This window comes from Brachyhypopomus gauderio, chromosome 4, assembly GCF_052324685.1.
Source record: "Brachyhypopomus gauderio isolate BG-103 chromosome 4, BGAUD_0.2, whole genome shotgun sequence".
Lineage (NCBI taxonomy): Eukaryota > Metazoa > Chordata > Actinopteri > Gymnotiformes > Hypopomidae > Brachyhypopomus > Brachyhypopomus gauderio.
Window position 1 is genome coordinate 16,607,705 of NC_135214.1, and position 16,397 is coordinate 16,624,101.

Consider the following 16,397-nt stretch of genomic DNA (forward strand, 5'->3'; position numbering starts at 1 on the left):
TGGTCAGACAGACATGTTGAGGGAGTTATAATTACCTTATGAGTCAATATTGACCTTTGCAGCAAGAGGTGTTGCTGCTGTTAGGGCTAAGATAGACCCTTGGCACAACTTCCTGGGAATATATTCCTGCTTATGACAAACATGCACAGGAAGGTGTAAACGCAAATTTAACTATTTAACTTGAGTTCAAATGGCTCATTTGCTGTATTAATTAAAGTGTTAAAATGTTACATATTGAAAGAAAAAGAAGCAACAGCCTAAATTTTTTTTACTTGAGGCAAAAAGCAGGAGGTAAAAAAATCATGATTTAAGACAAACAAACAAACATCACCACAGTCTAATGGCCAGTGACCTCCAGACATCTGAAGATAACATTTGTGAAGAATCTAGGTCAGACGCTCCCTGTCACTGTTTTAACTTGCCCGTCATTTCTGATGAGGTATTGTGGACAATATTTAATTTTCAGTAATGCAATTTTGTAAATAAATACATAAATAAAAATTAACAACATTTTGAGCTTAAGTACCCATGTTGTAACTATATTTAAGAATTAAATCCTTCAGTCCCCTTCACTGAATGTTTGGCTGTGTGATGAAATGAAAGGTTGTGTCACTTTCAGAGGTAGATGTAAATACTTCAGGTTAAAAAGTAAATGAATTTGGCTTCAACCGCCTGGCGTTGTCTCAAGACGTCCAGTAGAACTAATTAGTGATGCCATATCGAGACCTCTCTGCTTTCAGGCTTGCGGTATACGCAGTTATAGGGAACACTGACAATATTACAGTGAATCAATTTGACAACATTGAGAGAGAAAAGAGGGTGATTACATAATGAAGCAGAGGAGGAAAAAAGATTCTCAGCAACAGTGATGAACAACCTACACTAGAACTAATAGACCCTGTGACCAGGACTGTACGGAATAATTCTGAATAATTCTTACTTCCGTGTTAAGTCTGCATGCGTCAGCAAAGCTTTCACTGGCAAGAACCTGTTTCAGCTCTTCATGGGAATCGAGCCGCATCACTGATGCAACACTGTCTGGGAGCAGATTTATCAGGTAATTACTGAACGTCTGATAATACTGCCCACCTAAACATTCGGTGACCATGAGCATTATGAATGACTTCCTTATTACTGCTTAAGTGCCTCTTTCTCTCTTTTTCCCTGTGCATCAGTTCTACCAAACGTTTCACACTGTCTCCCTTCAAGTCCTACAGCAAGAGGGCAGAGGGAATCTGGGGTTGCCCCTGGTTAGAACGGAGGATACAGAAGACTAAGCTCATTCTTCTTCACCTGAGGACAAGTTAACCATAGCAAACACACTGAAAACAAGACTCCTTTTCTCAGTTTTTCAGATGGAGGAAAATTATTCTCCAGAAATACCTCATACTGGACTTTGATGGTGAATGTCCTATTTCATCATCTGTGTGGGAAAAAAACATTGGGCCCTGAGTCCTAAATGTAGCTGAGTGTTTGTGTTAAGGTCTGTAGAATGAGTTTATCATCCACATACTACGCTGATTCAAGATTCCTCAAGGAAACTGAGACTCAGAAAAATAAACAGACTGAACGATGCCACATTACAGGACCTGAAATAAACACGCACTTCATGAGTCACTGAATTCTCAGAAAAAAATTAAAATTATCAGTGAAAATGGAAGAAGGAAGAATCGAGACTTGAGGCTCACAGGAGGGCAATGCTGAATTTAATTAGTAAAATTATGAACCAAAATTCTAAAATACATAAGGTATTTTTTAATTTACATGCCCAATAAGGACATTTCAGAAGGATAAAATATCAAAACACTTAAATCTACACATTTTAGTTATGACAATACCTATGGTGCCATTTCAAAGTTACACACACACACACACACACACACACACACACACACACACACACACACGCACGGAACAGCATCCTGTAGAAAGTGGTGAACTCTTACACGCTGAGATAAGACCCGAACAAGGAAGCTGGTGGACATCAAAGGCCGTCTGCACCCACGCAAGCAGACTTGTTTACTTCCCCACAGAATGCCTGACAGCCGCCACCATCAGCAACAGCGTCAAAACAGTGGCACACGCCTCACTCACGCATCCCGTAAAAGTGTAACGACACCCATATCACAGAGAATTCCACTGCTCCCCAACCCCTCATTTCCTTTGGGAGCTGACGACCTGTAATCACACTCACAGAAACCACTGTACTTCATTACTGCAGTGATTACAACCAATTAGCAGCATGTAGGGAGTGGCCCACAGTGCCCAGGCCCATCAACCGGACTCCTGCCTCTCTCCAGTGCAACGGGGCCTCTAGGTGGAGCCTTCTGCTGTTGTTCTGGAGTCCGTTTAAAGGTTTCTATTGTAATGGTTAACCGTGGTGTTCTAGTACCCTTAGTGCTAGATGCATTGAGTGACACAAAGGCGTCGGCTTACCGGAAACGTTTAACTTTGGATGTGATTATGGTGGTACTTGGTTGGCTGTGGTGACTTCTATCACTTCACTATGAACTTGGAAGTGCCTAACCACCAGATATTTACCACTAACCACCCAGAGAGTTTGATCTTCAGATAATTAAAGATTCGCTGCCTTTGTTTTAGGCTGCTAATTTCCAAACAAGACACTGATCTGCGTTTGCTGACACACCTGATGTGTTTGCCAACACATTATGACAAATGTTTCATCTATCAAACAGCCTATGCTGAGGGTATATTACAACCAACACATTGTGCACTGGGAAGCCTCTGGGAGCCCAGTTGAATTCCCTGCCACATTTTTTATTCATGTCCTGTGTTACTGTGATTTGCTAGAAGAACAAAAAAAAAAAGATCCACACCCCTCACAACAGAGAGCTGATTCCACAGAGATGGCAACGTGTTTCCAGGAGATCTTATTTTCAAAGATACATGCTGCGCTTGGATGTAAGTCAGATACCTGGAGTATATATATATATACACACACACACACACACACACACACACACACACACACACACACACACACACACACACTCACTTTATTAGGTACACCTTGTTAGTACCTAGTTTGGACCCCCTTTTGCCTTCAGAACTGCCTTGATCCTTTGTGGCATAGATTCAACAAGGTACTGGAAACATTCCTCAGAGAGTCTGGTCCATATTGACATGATAGCATCACACAGTTGCTGCAGATTTGTCAGCTGCACATCCATGATGTGAATCTCCTGTTCCACCACATCCCAAAGGTGCTCTATTGGATTGAGATCTGGTGACTGGAGGCCATTCAAGTACAGTGAACTCACTGTTGTGTTCAAGAAACCAGTCTGAGATGATTCGTGCTGTATGGTGCATTATCCTGAAGATGGTACACTGTGGTCATTATGGGATGAACATGGTCAGCAACAATACTCAGGTAGGCTGTGACATTGGACACGATGCTCAGTTGGTACTAATGGGTCCAAAGTGTGCCAGGAAAATATCCCAGACACCATTGCACCACCACCACCAGCCTGAACCGTTGATGCAAGGCAGGATGGATCCATGCTTTCATGTTGTTGACGCTAAATTCTGACCCTACCATCCGAATTTCGCAGCAGAAAAATTAGACACATCAGACCAGCCAACATTTTTCCAAACTTTTGTGAGTCTGTGTGAATTGCATCCTCAGTTTCCTGTTCTTAGCAGACAGGAGTGGCACCCGGTGTGGTCTTCTACTGCTGTAGCCCATCTGCCTCAAGGTTCAACGTGTTGTGCGTTCAGAGATGCTCTTCTGCATGTCTCAGTTGTAAAGACTGGTTATTTGAGATACTGTTGCCATTCTATCAGCTCAAACCAGTCTGGCCATTCTCCTCTGACCTCTGGCATCAACAAGGCATTTGCGCCCACAGAACTGCTGCTCACTGGATATTTTCTCTTTTTCAGACTATTCTCTGTAAACTCTAGAGATGTGCATGAAAATTCCAGTAGATCAGCAGTTTCTGAAATATACCACATTCAAATTCACTTAAATCACCTTTCTTCTCCATTCTGATGTTCAGTTTGAACTGCTGCAGATCGTTTTGGCCATGTTTACATGCCTAAATGCATTGAGTTGCTACTATGTGATTGGCTGTGTGTGTTTTTAATGACTGAGAAATAGCCATTAACAGAAAAGTTATGTTGTATTTAACTGGTTCACTGCAGCACAAAGTACATCTGTTGCATATTACTACATGCAGAAGATGAGCTATTTATGGAGGAACAAAATGCCCAATCAGGCAGAGGATGCATAGCTGGGTGAGTAACCACTTACAAGATCATTCTCCTCATTTGGCTTTGAAGTGCACTTGTCTGCCACAGAAAGATGGAACCATAAAGGAGTATGAAGATCTAAAGACCCACTGATCTTTCCTCATTCTGAGTCAGACCAAGCATGCTGTTTTTGCCCTTCAACTCAACACATGACACAAATTTGAAAATCCGAACATGAGATTAGCAGCTTTTTTCATGCCATATCCCCGTCCCTTTCAACATCTTCCTCTCAACAGATGTTAAGTTCAGGAGTGGCATCCCAGCCAGCCACAAGTGAGCATATTTGCTTTCCGCAGGCTTGAGAGAGAAGCCACAAAACTGCCTTCTGCAGCTCAACATAAAACAAAACTCTGACGAGAAGGGGGGAAAAAAATGAAGAAATTTTTCAAAAACGTGGGGGGAGCAAAAACTAAAGATTTTCTAATCCAGCCTTTATTGAGGTTCCTGGTTTCAGCATTGCGACCTTTTTTATGTGTGAGAAGAGCTCCCTGTAATTTCCTTGCCACCACCACTGGACCGACTTGTAATAAAAAGATGTCTATTCTGGGATTCTCTGTAATAATGGATTCTTCTTGTCTTCATGCGCTTCTGTCCTGCTCCCCTGTTTGAAGACGAATAGGCAGCAGGTGGGAATGGATGAATGGGGAGCTGAACGAGGAGATGGATGGATGGATGGATGGATGGATGGATGGATGGATGGATGGATGGACAATGAGATGCATGTTGGATGAACAGATGGATGGATGGCAAAGAAAAAGAAGAATTTGGAAATAAAAGATAAGAGGTCAGCTAGTGAAGTAAATATTCCATCTATTGAGACTGACGGTTAAGATCAAAGCAACAACAGGAAGGGTTACTGTCTCTACTGGTCCAGCAAATATGTGGTCATCTTGGCTTCACAAATTAAAAAATAATATAAAAATTGTCACAGACATTTCACTTCATACTGTCCTCTTCACAATTAAATTCACATTATGCACAGTAATTTAAGATGTCTGCATTATCATCCAGTTAGTATTTTTAGCTAAGTATCTAAAACCTGTATTTGTCTCCCAATAATTGAAAAGCTACACCTAATTGACCCTTAACTGAAAGCACTGGCTAGTAAACTGCCCCATCCTCTTCCGGTGGTGAGGGTCTTTAAAGGAGAAAAGTGCGGTTTGCTTGTCTAATGCAGCAGTGGCTGAATTTCTCCAAAAAAATTGAGGAAAAAAATGAAAAACACACTCTTGTTGCATGACAAAATCCCTCCCAACCAAGACTTGTCCTTTAATACCCAGGTCTCTTCATGTGGCCTCTCCACGATTGCACATGGGGAAACGCAAACCACTGAGCAGGGGCAGTGCTTATTATACGCTGAGACTGTGTGTATGTGTGTTGCTATGAGCTGAAGGAACGCTAGCTGCAGTCCATACAAGGCGCTTTAAACTGAAATGACACGTCTTAATTTGTCAACAAAACTTCCCCTCGGAAAGCGAGCGACATTAAGAGGGAAGGGGTGTGCGCACGGCTTATGGAGCTTACTGTAACACTACCTATAATGGTGTCCACGTCACAGCGAGGCCATGAGATAATGCAGGATGGATGCATTAGTGGCTGAAAGCCGCCAGATCATTGGCCTATAAACTCAAAGCCTTCAGCTCACATGAAGGCATCCTCTCAAATCATGACATATCCTGAAACACACTCTGAGCTTGGCTTTGCAATGATTGTGCATGACTCAACATTGCACTGTGTCATATACAGGCCACTCAGATATATAAAGGGCTATATACAAAATGGGCAATAGTTGTGATAAGTATAAATAAAAATCTGACTTTGAGAGATTGAAAGATACTCAAGAATCAAGAGATGGAATTGAGGCCTTAAACCTTCATCTGTCTGCAGTGCAAATGAGGAAAGGGAAAAGTGAACAGAGGTTTGGGGTTAGGGTTAGACTCTTCACAAGCGTCAATAAGTGGAGGTTCAGTCGAAGGAACATGGCATTCTCCTCCTGAAGCAGTGAGCACCATATCTGTGCTCACAGTGCCACAGTGCTCCAGGTGTCTTTTTTTTTTTTTGCCAAATGTGATGCAAAATTACACAGATGATATGACTAACTAGGACACTTTCAGGTTTTATACGTGTAGGACTTCCATAAAAGTGGGCGTAGAACATTTTCCAGTGAAAACAAACACCTAACCTTTCACCTTTAAGCAGGAGAGGACACAGAACATGCTGGACTTAGATAATATTTATCCCATGAATTACATAATAGGGCTGTTGTTTAGAGTAACCTCTGCTAAGACAGCAAGCAGGAATAAACACTGCTGTTGATTTCACACCTACAAAACGTTTCACCTGTCACTTACGTTGCAAACACAGCACTTCTTAAGCAGAACCTTTATTTACCAGAGGGAGTCAATGCAATAATACTCTCATTTACTTTGGGTAGAGGGCAGACACCCCAAGAGCAACTTGAAGATCAATGCCTTGTTCAGGCCACAACAACATTCCTTTGAGAGAAGAGAAGAGAAGAGAAGAGGATGCTACCTGCTACAATGCCACTAACTCTATGACCTATTTCATGTTCTCACTCATTGCTCACCTCATCTGTCCTCATCTGTCCACCTGAGATAATCATCTTTCCTGCCCAGTGCCAGCTGACCGTGGACAGCAGCTCCGTGAGGAGGCTAATGGGCTCCAGGGTCAGGCGCAGGAGAAGGTGCCGCCTCCCCTGGCCCGACGTCTCTCCTTCCCTTCTCCCCCAAAATCCGGTCTGCTTGTTGCCATGCATGAATTACCAGCCACAGGAAAGTTAAAAAAGAGGAGTCTAAATGAAGTGCCCTCTCATTCCAGCATTTTCATGGTTTGGCTAAAAACAGGGTGCAAGATGATTCACATTTTATAAGCTCTCTCTTGCGGCCGACTGCGTCACCCTGGCGCTCGGACTCCACAAGTCATTCACACGTCTCTCTCTCATTCGCTCTCTAATGCAGAAGCACAAGTCTTCCAGTGGACGATGTATAACAGACGGGAACTTCCTTCTACCTACAGAATCAAGTCAAGCATAAACTGGATGGTGAGGTACATTTTCCAGCGTACACAAGATGGAGAATTTCCCTCCAATTCCTATTTACGCAGCTTACATAGTGAAGGATTTGACCCTTAATCTCAGTATAGCGCACATAAATACAAGCAAATCAAAACAAGAACCTCCACTACACGCTCACAGTGGATACACACAGCATTTTTAAACCAGCTGCTTCAAGCCAGAAAGGAGAAAATAAGGGGAATGACATTTTTCTAAACGAGTCTGACAGCTAGTGCTGTTCTGACCACTGTCGATGATCATTTCCTCATCATGGCTGCCACTGGCCTGGCACTGTGTGCCAGGAAAAACATCAGGCTGCAGAGGGCAACAGAGCCTGTCTGGGAACAGCACACCGTCAGGAAACCGGTCACGAGACTGCTGCTTCAGCTCTATGCCCTAAAGCTGGGCTATACCGCCCCCTGTTAATCACAGTTGGTATTGCAAGCAGCACAGCGTCACTGCTTCATGCGTTCAAACCGTCTGAGAATGGGGTTACTTTTCAGTCCGTCAGTTTTGTCATGTGTGGTGAGAATAGTGTGTGCGCATGTGCATGCGTGGGCTATGGTCTACAGTGAATGACAAATAAAGCACGGTACCATCATCAAACAAACACCAAACTACTCTGCAGCATTTGTAAACAGAACTTTTCTATGGAGGAGGAAATTCACTGCAAAAGTGGAATCTGCCACGGACCCTGGGGCTCATGGGATAACGAGCATGTGGATAGAAGCATGGTGAGGATTCCCAGGATGCTGTGCACCTCCCTGCTCCCCATTATTTATGAGCGATGACGAAGAGGCAGGGCGTGTGTTTCCTGCTGTCCATGCTCAGATATGTGAGGCACCGGTGGTGGAGTTTTCCAGGGGAGGCAGCGATTTTGGCCAAGACAAAGTTGCCAGCACTAAGGGCATCGGCACTGTCTCTCCCCATAACACTGGAATTAGAGTTGCAAGTTCCTCCACTGCATTCTCCCCTGGGCGTGAGGACGGCTCCCAGCGGGAAGAAAGCTAGTTTGGGCAGACGTGACAACTCACGCACCCACTACTAAGGTGCTTCGTGCTGGCTGGGACGAAGCCAGGTGAACAACAGACTGCTCTACTATGCGGGAGAGGAACCAGCGCTATGATGGTTGCTGGTGCACAGTTTTAGGAGACTTGCATGGGGCATGGTGCATCTCAGCGTAAGCTCACCACTGAGATCCCCATCATTATCACATGACACCAGCACAGCTGGGAACGCCCATCGCCTTTGGCACTGCTGGCATACGGCTCCGCAGTGCAGGAGTCAAACGGCTGTACTCCAGCCCGTCTGGCTGTGTGTGCAGAGTGTCCACAGGACTCGTGTTTGGCTGTCCACTGTGATCATAGGAGAGGAATGCCAAGGAATTCTACCACCATCTCCATCATCCGTCCACCAGGGCAACGCCAGCTGCTCCCGCCAGGGAAGCAAATGCAGAGGTAGAACCTGCACCACAGAAAGAGATGTTTCCTCAAACTACAATGACCATGTGAGAGTCCCTGTATCATGAAGCAGTGCTTAAGCTATTCTATTGGTTCCGTGTAGGTTGTCACACTGTTGTGGCCCACAGGGACTGATTTACCCAATACAGGCCCCACAAAAGGGGGAAAGAGAGACTGTGGGTTATCTGGAGGTTGAACTGACTGTTTGGTCAGGACCTCTGGGAGAGGAGGGGCTACTGTGTGGTGTTTGACATTGGAGAGCTTGGTGTTGTGAGCTCATGGCCAGGCCTAGGAGAGCGCAGACAGGAGTCCTGGGATGCTATCTACCTCTTCAATGTAATGTTTTGTCATGTATGTAAAATATTGAGTTATGTATATGTATTGGTTTGTGTTATTCACATCTCTTTTGAGTTTATTGGAACATAAGAATTGTGTGAATTCTTATTCACACAAGGAGGTGTCAATTCCAGGTTCTGAAAGTAAAAGTCCTCACCAGGATTTTGCTCAAGCTTGCTAGATTTTCTAATTAGTGCAATCCAGGTACAATTAGTGGAATCAACACAATCCAGGAAGCCTGAGCAAAATCCTGGTGAGGACATTTACTACTACCAGGTTACATGTTTACAATAAAGAACACTATTCTTGTTCCAAACCGGTGTTTCTCTGCTAATGCCACAACACACACTGCTTGTACATAGACCTCCAGCTCCGATTCATCCCAGAGCAGGAGGGGAGGTTCTGGGCACTCGGTGAGAAGAACTGGCGTGGCCTGCCTGAGGTTTGGAGGAAGAATGGCAACTATGCTGTTAGTGTGGTGCTGGTCAGACAGCAGGCTTTAGGTTTCCTCACCGCAGCAGCTCTGACCACAGCTCCCCATCACTCACACTCAATCTCCTTAACCATTTGAAGCTATAAAATGCTTCCTTACTAAATACTGCCCCACCCTGCACTTAAATTGCATACATTAAAAAACCCCATCTTCTACACCCACATAATAGAAAATAAAACAGGCTTGTCGGCTCATTAAAGCTGCTGGAACGAACTGTCCAGCCTTTCATTCACATGTTCTGATGTTGTTTGTGGTCTCTGTTCCTGCTTCATGAAAAAGAGTAAAAAAAATATATAGTGTGTAAAACTTAACATGTTTCTGATCAATAAGCTTATAAAATATTATATGTAATAGCCTGTAGAAAACTAAATATGGAAAAGCAGAATTCATTATGCAATAGTTCTTCCTGGTCAACATAAAATTTTATACGGGGGCAGTTATGAATCCCACCTGAGAGCCAAGTATTGTGGGAAAAAAAACAGTATTTCCCAGTTCTTTCCTTGAGAAGCCCAGCACTCCACTGGGAATTCACCATAATTACAAGAACAACAAAAAAAAAGAATTTTAAATCTATTGATTTACCCAATACATAACAATAATCGGAGGACTCTTGTTTTGACGTATTGCACGAACGTCTAATCCGGAAGTGGATGTAGGGAAACGAATTCGTGTGCACGTTTGTATTCCTGAGCAGCTCACTACATAGCGATCTAGCTTTAGGTATGTTCATGTAAGTGCGTTAAAGCGTATATGCGCTCTTTCTGCTGGTAAAGACACTTGTAGCTAGAAAACATGGAAAACATGCAGTATGCTTAGATATTCTTACTATACTCAATAATGACCCAACTAGGTTAAGCTTACTTTTGAGGGGAATGATTCAAACTTATTTTAGCTATCCAGCTAGCTACCTAGTGTATGCATTTTTATCATTCATGAAGCTGATTCTGATATAGATATACAGTATGTAAGTCAGAATCTCTAGATAGCTCAAGGTACAGAAAAATAAGCGCTTACCTGCACGTAAGCAACTCATCTCTTTTAGTTTGGTCATATTGCATGGAAGTTCTCCCACTACGTTAAATGCGCATGTGAGGCTTGAGGTTTGCATGGCTGGTTTGTTCATAAACTGCTCTTAATATCTCACACGGGCCATATGACTTCACTGTTGAGATTTGTCCACACGGGGGGGCAGCTGGATGATGCTGAGCGTATACTGGCAGCAGGCGGGCGGGGGGGAGGGCAAAAAAGGAAATATTGGTTCTCCATTCTTAAAAATAACATTGCACACCATTTTCTTCGTACTATTCCATTAGTATTTCCCATACTTGGTATTTCCTGCACTAGGAGCTTAGAGACTCACCCAGTGTCTGTGCTCATTCTCCATCTCTATGAAACCATGGTCTCATTGCGTTCATTCTCTCCAGATCATTTTAGCAGGTAACCTGCTGGAGGTGTTCTCAACACCCATCCTGTAGCTATGAAACTGAAAGAACTGGAGAGTTGCCTTCAGCAAGTCGATGGATTCGAGGAGCCAAAAATTCTCTTAGAACAGTACCCCACCAGTCCCCATATAGCAGGTAGGTGTGATATTGTGATATGCTGGAGAAATAACTATAAACTGCATGTCACGGTTAACATGTTCCATTATAAATAGTCCTCATGAATTGTCAGTGAATCTCTGATAAATTGTTTATGAAGTGTGTATGTACATTATGAAGAGTAGTTCATATTTGATCAGGCCACATGTTTCATTTATTTGCCCTTATCTCAGGGTGTATGCTCTACACCATCCACAATACATTTGATGACATTAAAAATAAACTTGTTGCTGATTTGGGATGTGGATGTGGAGTGCTTAGCATAGGAGCAGCTGTCTTGGATGCAAGGTGACAATAAGCAAGTTACATATCTCATATCTTGAAGTTCATAACTACTATTATATAACGTCATAATAACTACAATGTTGTTCATCCATTTTTCCAAACAGACTGTGTGTAGGGTTCGACATTTGCAAGGATGCGCTAGACATTTTTAAACAAAATGTGGAAGAATTTGAACTGTCAAACATTGATATGGTCCAGATTGATGTCTTATCCATTGGATCATCATATGCAAAGAAGTTTGACACAGTGGTTATGAATCCCCCTTTTGGCACAAAACACAACCAGGGTAAGAAGTTAGTACAGTTGGCTGACAGAAGGTCAAACATACCAGCACAATCAGTCTACTGGCCTTATTTCCTATTTGCAGGTATAGATATGCAGTTCCTAAAGACAGCAATATCCATGGCTACAGGAGCAGTGTACTCTCTTCATAAGACTGCCACACGAGATGTAAGTGGTCTAATTATTGTTAGAAGTACGGTGCGCTCAACTGGACAATTTTACAACGGAGTTTTGTTTTTCTGCAGCATATAAGTAAAAAGGCAAGTGACTGGAACGTGAAGATGGAGGTAATTGCAGGTAATGCATTTCAGACCTTTACTCTCTTCCCTTTACACATCTCATCATACACAATCGTGCGTGTCATTTCTCCATTGTGATTGCTTGATAACTCCACGTTTGCCCTCTGTTGTTTTACAGAGCTCAGGTATGATCTCCCAGCATCTTACAAGTTCCACAAAAAGAAATCGGTAAGAAACTGCGAAAATTGACCCTAAAGCTGACTTTCTTTAGTACTGCGGATATTTGGTGTTATTTAAGCAGAAAATGGTATGAATACAACATGGATTAATGTCATTGTAATTTGTTCATTTAAGCATATGTCCCCATTGGGGTTCTAATTAAGTATAAATCTGTTCTTTGTGCTTTTTTGAATAATGCTAGGTTGATATCCGCGTGGACTTCATTCGATTTACTCCTGGATGAAGCTAGGGGCAAATCTCTGATCTCTTCGCATTCACTTTTTTGATTGCTTTTCATTTGTTTTTATGGGTGCTGTTTGGTTTTTGTACAGAGGATATATTTCAAAATAAATTTCGTTAATTTAAATAACAAGTCGATACCCTTTTTGCTAATTCATTTATAAGTTCATTTATACACTTCTAACTTGGATGACCTGAAGCATTTCAGGAAGGTCGCCTACAATGTTTATTATTTCAGGTGTGTATTGTAAACACTTTAACATTATGTATGTGTATCTAATGTGGGAACAGGAATATAAGAAATACAGGAGCCAATCTTCCTGCGTAATTCCTGGCGTCTTTCTCTAGGTGTGGTGTGGCAATATGATGGCTGATTGGTTTGATGCTGAATTAGGTCAGGTTCATGAAGAAGAGCAAAACAGTGAAATGATAGATATTTAATACAGTTTTATTTATTTCAAAACTTCATAAACGTGCCTAAAACGGCTGCTTAAGAAATAATTTAAAATTGTGTTTCCACTATAAATTCTCAACACCATTAAAGTCAGCATTAAGAGAAAAGTGACAAAATGTTCACATAGCTTCTTTTAATATTTAATGCACTCATATACTTCTAAATATATGTCTTCAGCTTTGCAACTTGGCCCTTACAGTATAACACACTTCACAATATGAATTGTTTTCATACATCTCCATATTACAACCTTCACTTGCAAAAGTACCACTTTTAAACCACAAAGTATGTGTTTGTATATAAAATTTGGGAAAAATATAGGAATGCGCAAGAAACCAACCTTCTGATCATTGTTCACTGACACATCACCACAGCTTTAAAGCAGCTTTTCAGATCACTCCCTAAGAGTGATACAGCCTATCACACCGGTCACTCCACCATCACACTGCACGCTGCGTCTTTTTGGAAGCACGCTACACACCAAACACACAAACACACCCATGAGAGCGAGTGGGCGTAGGCAGATTCCCCACCGTTTCCCAGCAGTCGCGTTCAGGGTCGTATCGCTCTACGCTCTGCAGATACGTCCCCTTCGAGCAGGAGTAGCCGCCAGTGACATAGATGCATCCGTTAATTACTGCAGCTCCACATTCCATCCTTCTCTCCTTCATTGCTGCCATCTGCTTCCAGTCGTCCCTGTCTGGGTCGTAGCAGTCTGTGATGGTGGTCTGACCTCCGACCAAGTAGAGTTTGTTGTTCAGCGACACCGAGCAAAGCCCATACTCTGGAATGGTTTATGGAATCATTAAGCAATTTTGAAAGAATTTGTTGTTTATTTACTTCTTATAATATTTCTTCTTATAATGTTTTTGAAGGTGTATGAAGTGCCCTAAGGAGATGGCCTTGTTTAAAATATAGTTAGTACAGAATCTCTGATCCATGCGGGCCCCTGTGTGTCAGTAAAATGACATAACTTGAAGAACTGTAATTGTAAAAATGACTTTAAATGTGAAGGAGGTCAGGTCCCCTACCTGGATGTGGGCTCATTGCTGTAATGCTCCACTCTTTGATGTCGGATCTGTATGTTTGGATTTTGTCATAGGTGCAGCTTCCCCGGTTACCATAGTGACCTCCTGTCACATAGATTCTGTCCTGCACCACACATGCAGTAGCATTTCCAACACCTTCAAAAGGTAAACAAACAAACATGGTTGATTCATACTTTACATGTTAGCATCTTCGGTCCAACCTGGCAGCAATCAGTGGGTGAATTATGTTTACTGGACGATGTACTTTTTGGCTGTCAATAATTGTAGGCCGTTTCCCAGCCTGTGAAATCAATTAGTAATGACCAGAAATTATGATTTCTTTCATAACAATATTGCTTTGTTTCACAACCACTTAAACCTCATGTAAGCAATAGTGTGTTATTTAGATTTTTACAGTTTAATATAAAATCATAATAGATGACAGCCATTTTACATACTCTTTAGCATATCTATACCTTTCTTTATAAAATGTTTAAAGCCCTATTTTTTATTATTCATGATATGTTTCGTACCTTGTATCATATCTGCCACATGGAACCATTTCTTTTGTAAAGGATCATAGAACTCAGCTTCACGGGCAGGAGCACCATTTCTGTATCCTCCTATGGCATAGATACATCCATGTAAAGGCACAGAGCAGTGGTAGTATCTAGCATTGATCATAGGACATGCCTCTGTCCATTCATCTGAGTCAATGTTGTAAATCCACACCGTGTCCAGTGCATCCACAGTCTGAGTCCTGTACCCTCCCGTCACGTAGATGTTGGGATGTAGCAGTGAGACGCCATAGCTCTCTCTTGTGTAGTCTGGCATGTCTCTCCTTTGAAGCCACGTATTGGATATGGGATCCCATATGTGGATTTCTGACAAGGGGTGCCAGAAATATCCTCCTACGATGTACATGCTTGATGTGAACTTTCTGCACGCTTGAGTGAGGTCACTTCCACAGGATTTCATAGCTTTCATGATGATACATCTCAGCTTATTGTCATTACATGCTCTGTGCACTTCTAAAGCTGTTTGGAGGTACATGTTATCCACCTCAAGTTGGATGCACTGCAGCAGTTCCTGAACATTACCTCTTCGAGAACCCATGTCAGAGGTGACCCACTTCACCACTGCTTCCAGTAGGGTCTCCTGCTTCTTCACATTGAGGTTCTCAACAGACAGCATGTCTGTAAGCCTTTTGAGATCAAGTCCCAGGAACTCCTCTTGATGGATCAGCTCCTCAAATCTGCCGAGCATGATCCTCCGCGCCTCACGCTCTAACAGCACGCAGACGTGAAGTTCGGCAAACGAATGCATTCCCAGGCAGTTGTCAACGTCCAAAAAACGCACCAAAAACTCTTCGCAGGCCTTCTTTAAAGAACTAAACTGAAGCAGGTCAGCTGCTTCAAGGAGGCTTTGCACATTGGCTTGCGTAATGCTCACCTTCGAGGAGTAGACGTAATCCATCAAAGCGCTCAGGGTCTCTGCATCTACTCCAGACAGGTTGATGACGCCATGCGAACGTTCCCTCATGTCTAAAGTGAACATTACCTTAAAGTAGGAACTACGAGCTGACAGCACAGCCTTGTGACAGTGGAACAACTGTCCTGTACAAGTGCGGAGGGTGATGTCTGTGAATAGGCCTCTGCTGTAGAACCCATGAAGAGCATCCAGAACTTCTGATGGATGAGAGGAATCACAGAATTCATATGTGTAACATTCTTGATCCTTGGCTGACATACTTTCTTTCTCTATAATTGGGAGAAAAATGTAATAAAAGTTTAATACTATATATTTTTAAAAGAGTTCTGCATCAAACATTCAGTCTCCTGTCGCTAAGGACAAGTCCAAACTTCACCTACATATTTGTTTTGACATGAAATGAAAATATTAACGAGCTTTTTAGAAGCCTTAATAACTAGGCACATTTCATCTTACCTGATTCTGAAGAAAAGGAGTGCCACGATTCGTTTTCTTATATTAAAAAGAAAGGACGCCGTGATTCATTGGCAAAGATTCTCCTGCGTGCGCTTCGCTGGGACAGATAAGACATGTGGCCCCTCAATTTAGCCGCAGGCACGAGAGTGCTGTGCTCCTATTTTGGTAACTGTGTGTAGTTGGAGAAGCGCCCGGCTGTCACCGGGCGTTGTTGATTCTACACAGCCTCCTGGATGTTAGCTACTAATCGCGGCAAAAAGAGCATTTCCATTCAAACACAGTAAATGGGGGGAACAAAAGCTATTCGGATAGACAGGTTACTAAATAACCCTGCAAAACCAAATCTGCACATACGATTCTCTTCAGTTGTCATGGTAGAATCTAATCCTAAATAAAGACTAAAACCATTACATAATATTGCTTTTAAAGTGAAACTACGCTAAATGACAAACAAGGAATCCGTACTGCAATTTT

At 42.5% G+C, this 16,397-nt stretch overlaps 3 protein-coding genes across 6 annotated transcripts in view; 1 reads left to right on the forward strand and 2 right to left on the reverse strand.

Moving 5' to 3' along the window:
- The window catches only part of ihha (Indian hedgehog signaling molecule a), a 27,098-nt gene extending 16,330 nt beyond the window's left edge, over positions 1-10,768 (reverse strand). The window contains exon 1 of the mRNA XM_077002677.1: positions 10,646-10,768. The gene's annotated coding sequence lies outside the window, so the exon portion shown is untranslated. The remainder of the gene's footprint in view (positions 1-10,645) is intronic.
- Positions 10,265-12,627, forward strand: mettl5 (methyltransferase 5, N6-adenosine). 4 transcript variants are annotated; one of them, XM_077002685.1, is made up of 8 exons: positions 10,265-10,351; positions 11,056-11,208; positions 11,403-11,517; positions 11,619-11,800; positions 11,882-11,964; positions 12,042-12,093; positions 12,214-12,263; positions 12,457-12,627. In XM_077002685.1, exons 2-8 carry the CDS (start codon positions 11,109-11,111, stop codon positions 12,496-12,498), a joined length of 624 nt encoding a protein of 207 aa, XP_076858800.1. In that variant the 5' UTR covers positions 10,265-10,351; positions 11,056-11,108; the 3' UTR covers positions 12,499-12,627. The 4 variants fall into 4 exon arrangements, with proteins under 4 accessions (XP_076858800.1, XP_076858798.1, XP_076858796.1 ...); XM_077002683.1 differs by having other exon boundaries at positions 10,265-10,361; positions 11,619-11,964; XM_077002681.1 differs by having other exon boundaries at positions 11,619-11,964.
- Positions 12,628-12,926: 299 nt separating this feature from the next.
- klhl23 (kelch-like family member 23) lies at positions 12,927-16,325 on the reverse strand. Its single transcript, XM_077002671.1, has 4 exons — positions 15,924-16,325; positions 14,510-15,736; positions 13,980-14,132; positions 12,927-13,732 (listed from the first exon to the last, which is right to left on the reverse strand). Exons 2-4 carry the CDS (start codon positions 15,723-15,725, stop codon positions 13,422-13,424), a joined length of 1,680 nt encoding a protein of 559 aa, XP_076858786.1. The 5' UTR covers positions 15,726-15,736; positions 15,924-16,325; the 3' UTR covers positions 12,927-13,421.
- Positions 16,326-16,397: the final 72 nt, after the last annotated feature.

Bases quoted from the DNA above. Each gene is read 5' to 3' on its own strand.
- klhl23 (XM_077002671.1), bottom strand. From the start codon at position 15,725: ATGTCAGCCAAGGATCAAGAATGTTACACATATGAATTCTGTGATTCC. The intron at 14,133-14,509 runs GTACGAAACATA...TACCTTTTGAAG, and splicing joins TGTGGCAGATATGATACAAG to GTGTTGGAAATGCTACTGCA. The intron at 13,733-13,979 runs GTAGGGGACCTG...AAACCATTCCAG, and splicing joins AGCAATGAGCCCACATCCAG to AGTATGGGCTTTGCTCGGTG.
- mettl5 (XM_077002683.1), top strand. From the start codon at position 11,109: ATGAAACTGAAAGAACTGGAGAGTTGCCTTCAGCAAGTCGATGGATTC. The intron at 11,209-11,402 runs GTAGGTGTGATA...CCCTTATCTCAG, and splicing joins CACCAGTCCCCATATAGCAG to GGTGTATGCTCTACACCATC. The intron at 11,518-11,618 runs GTGACAATAAGC...TTTTCCAAACAG, and splicing joins GCAGCTGTCTTGGATGCAAG to ACTGTGTGTAGGGTTCGACA.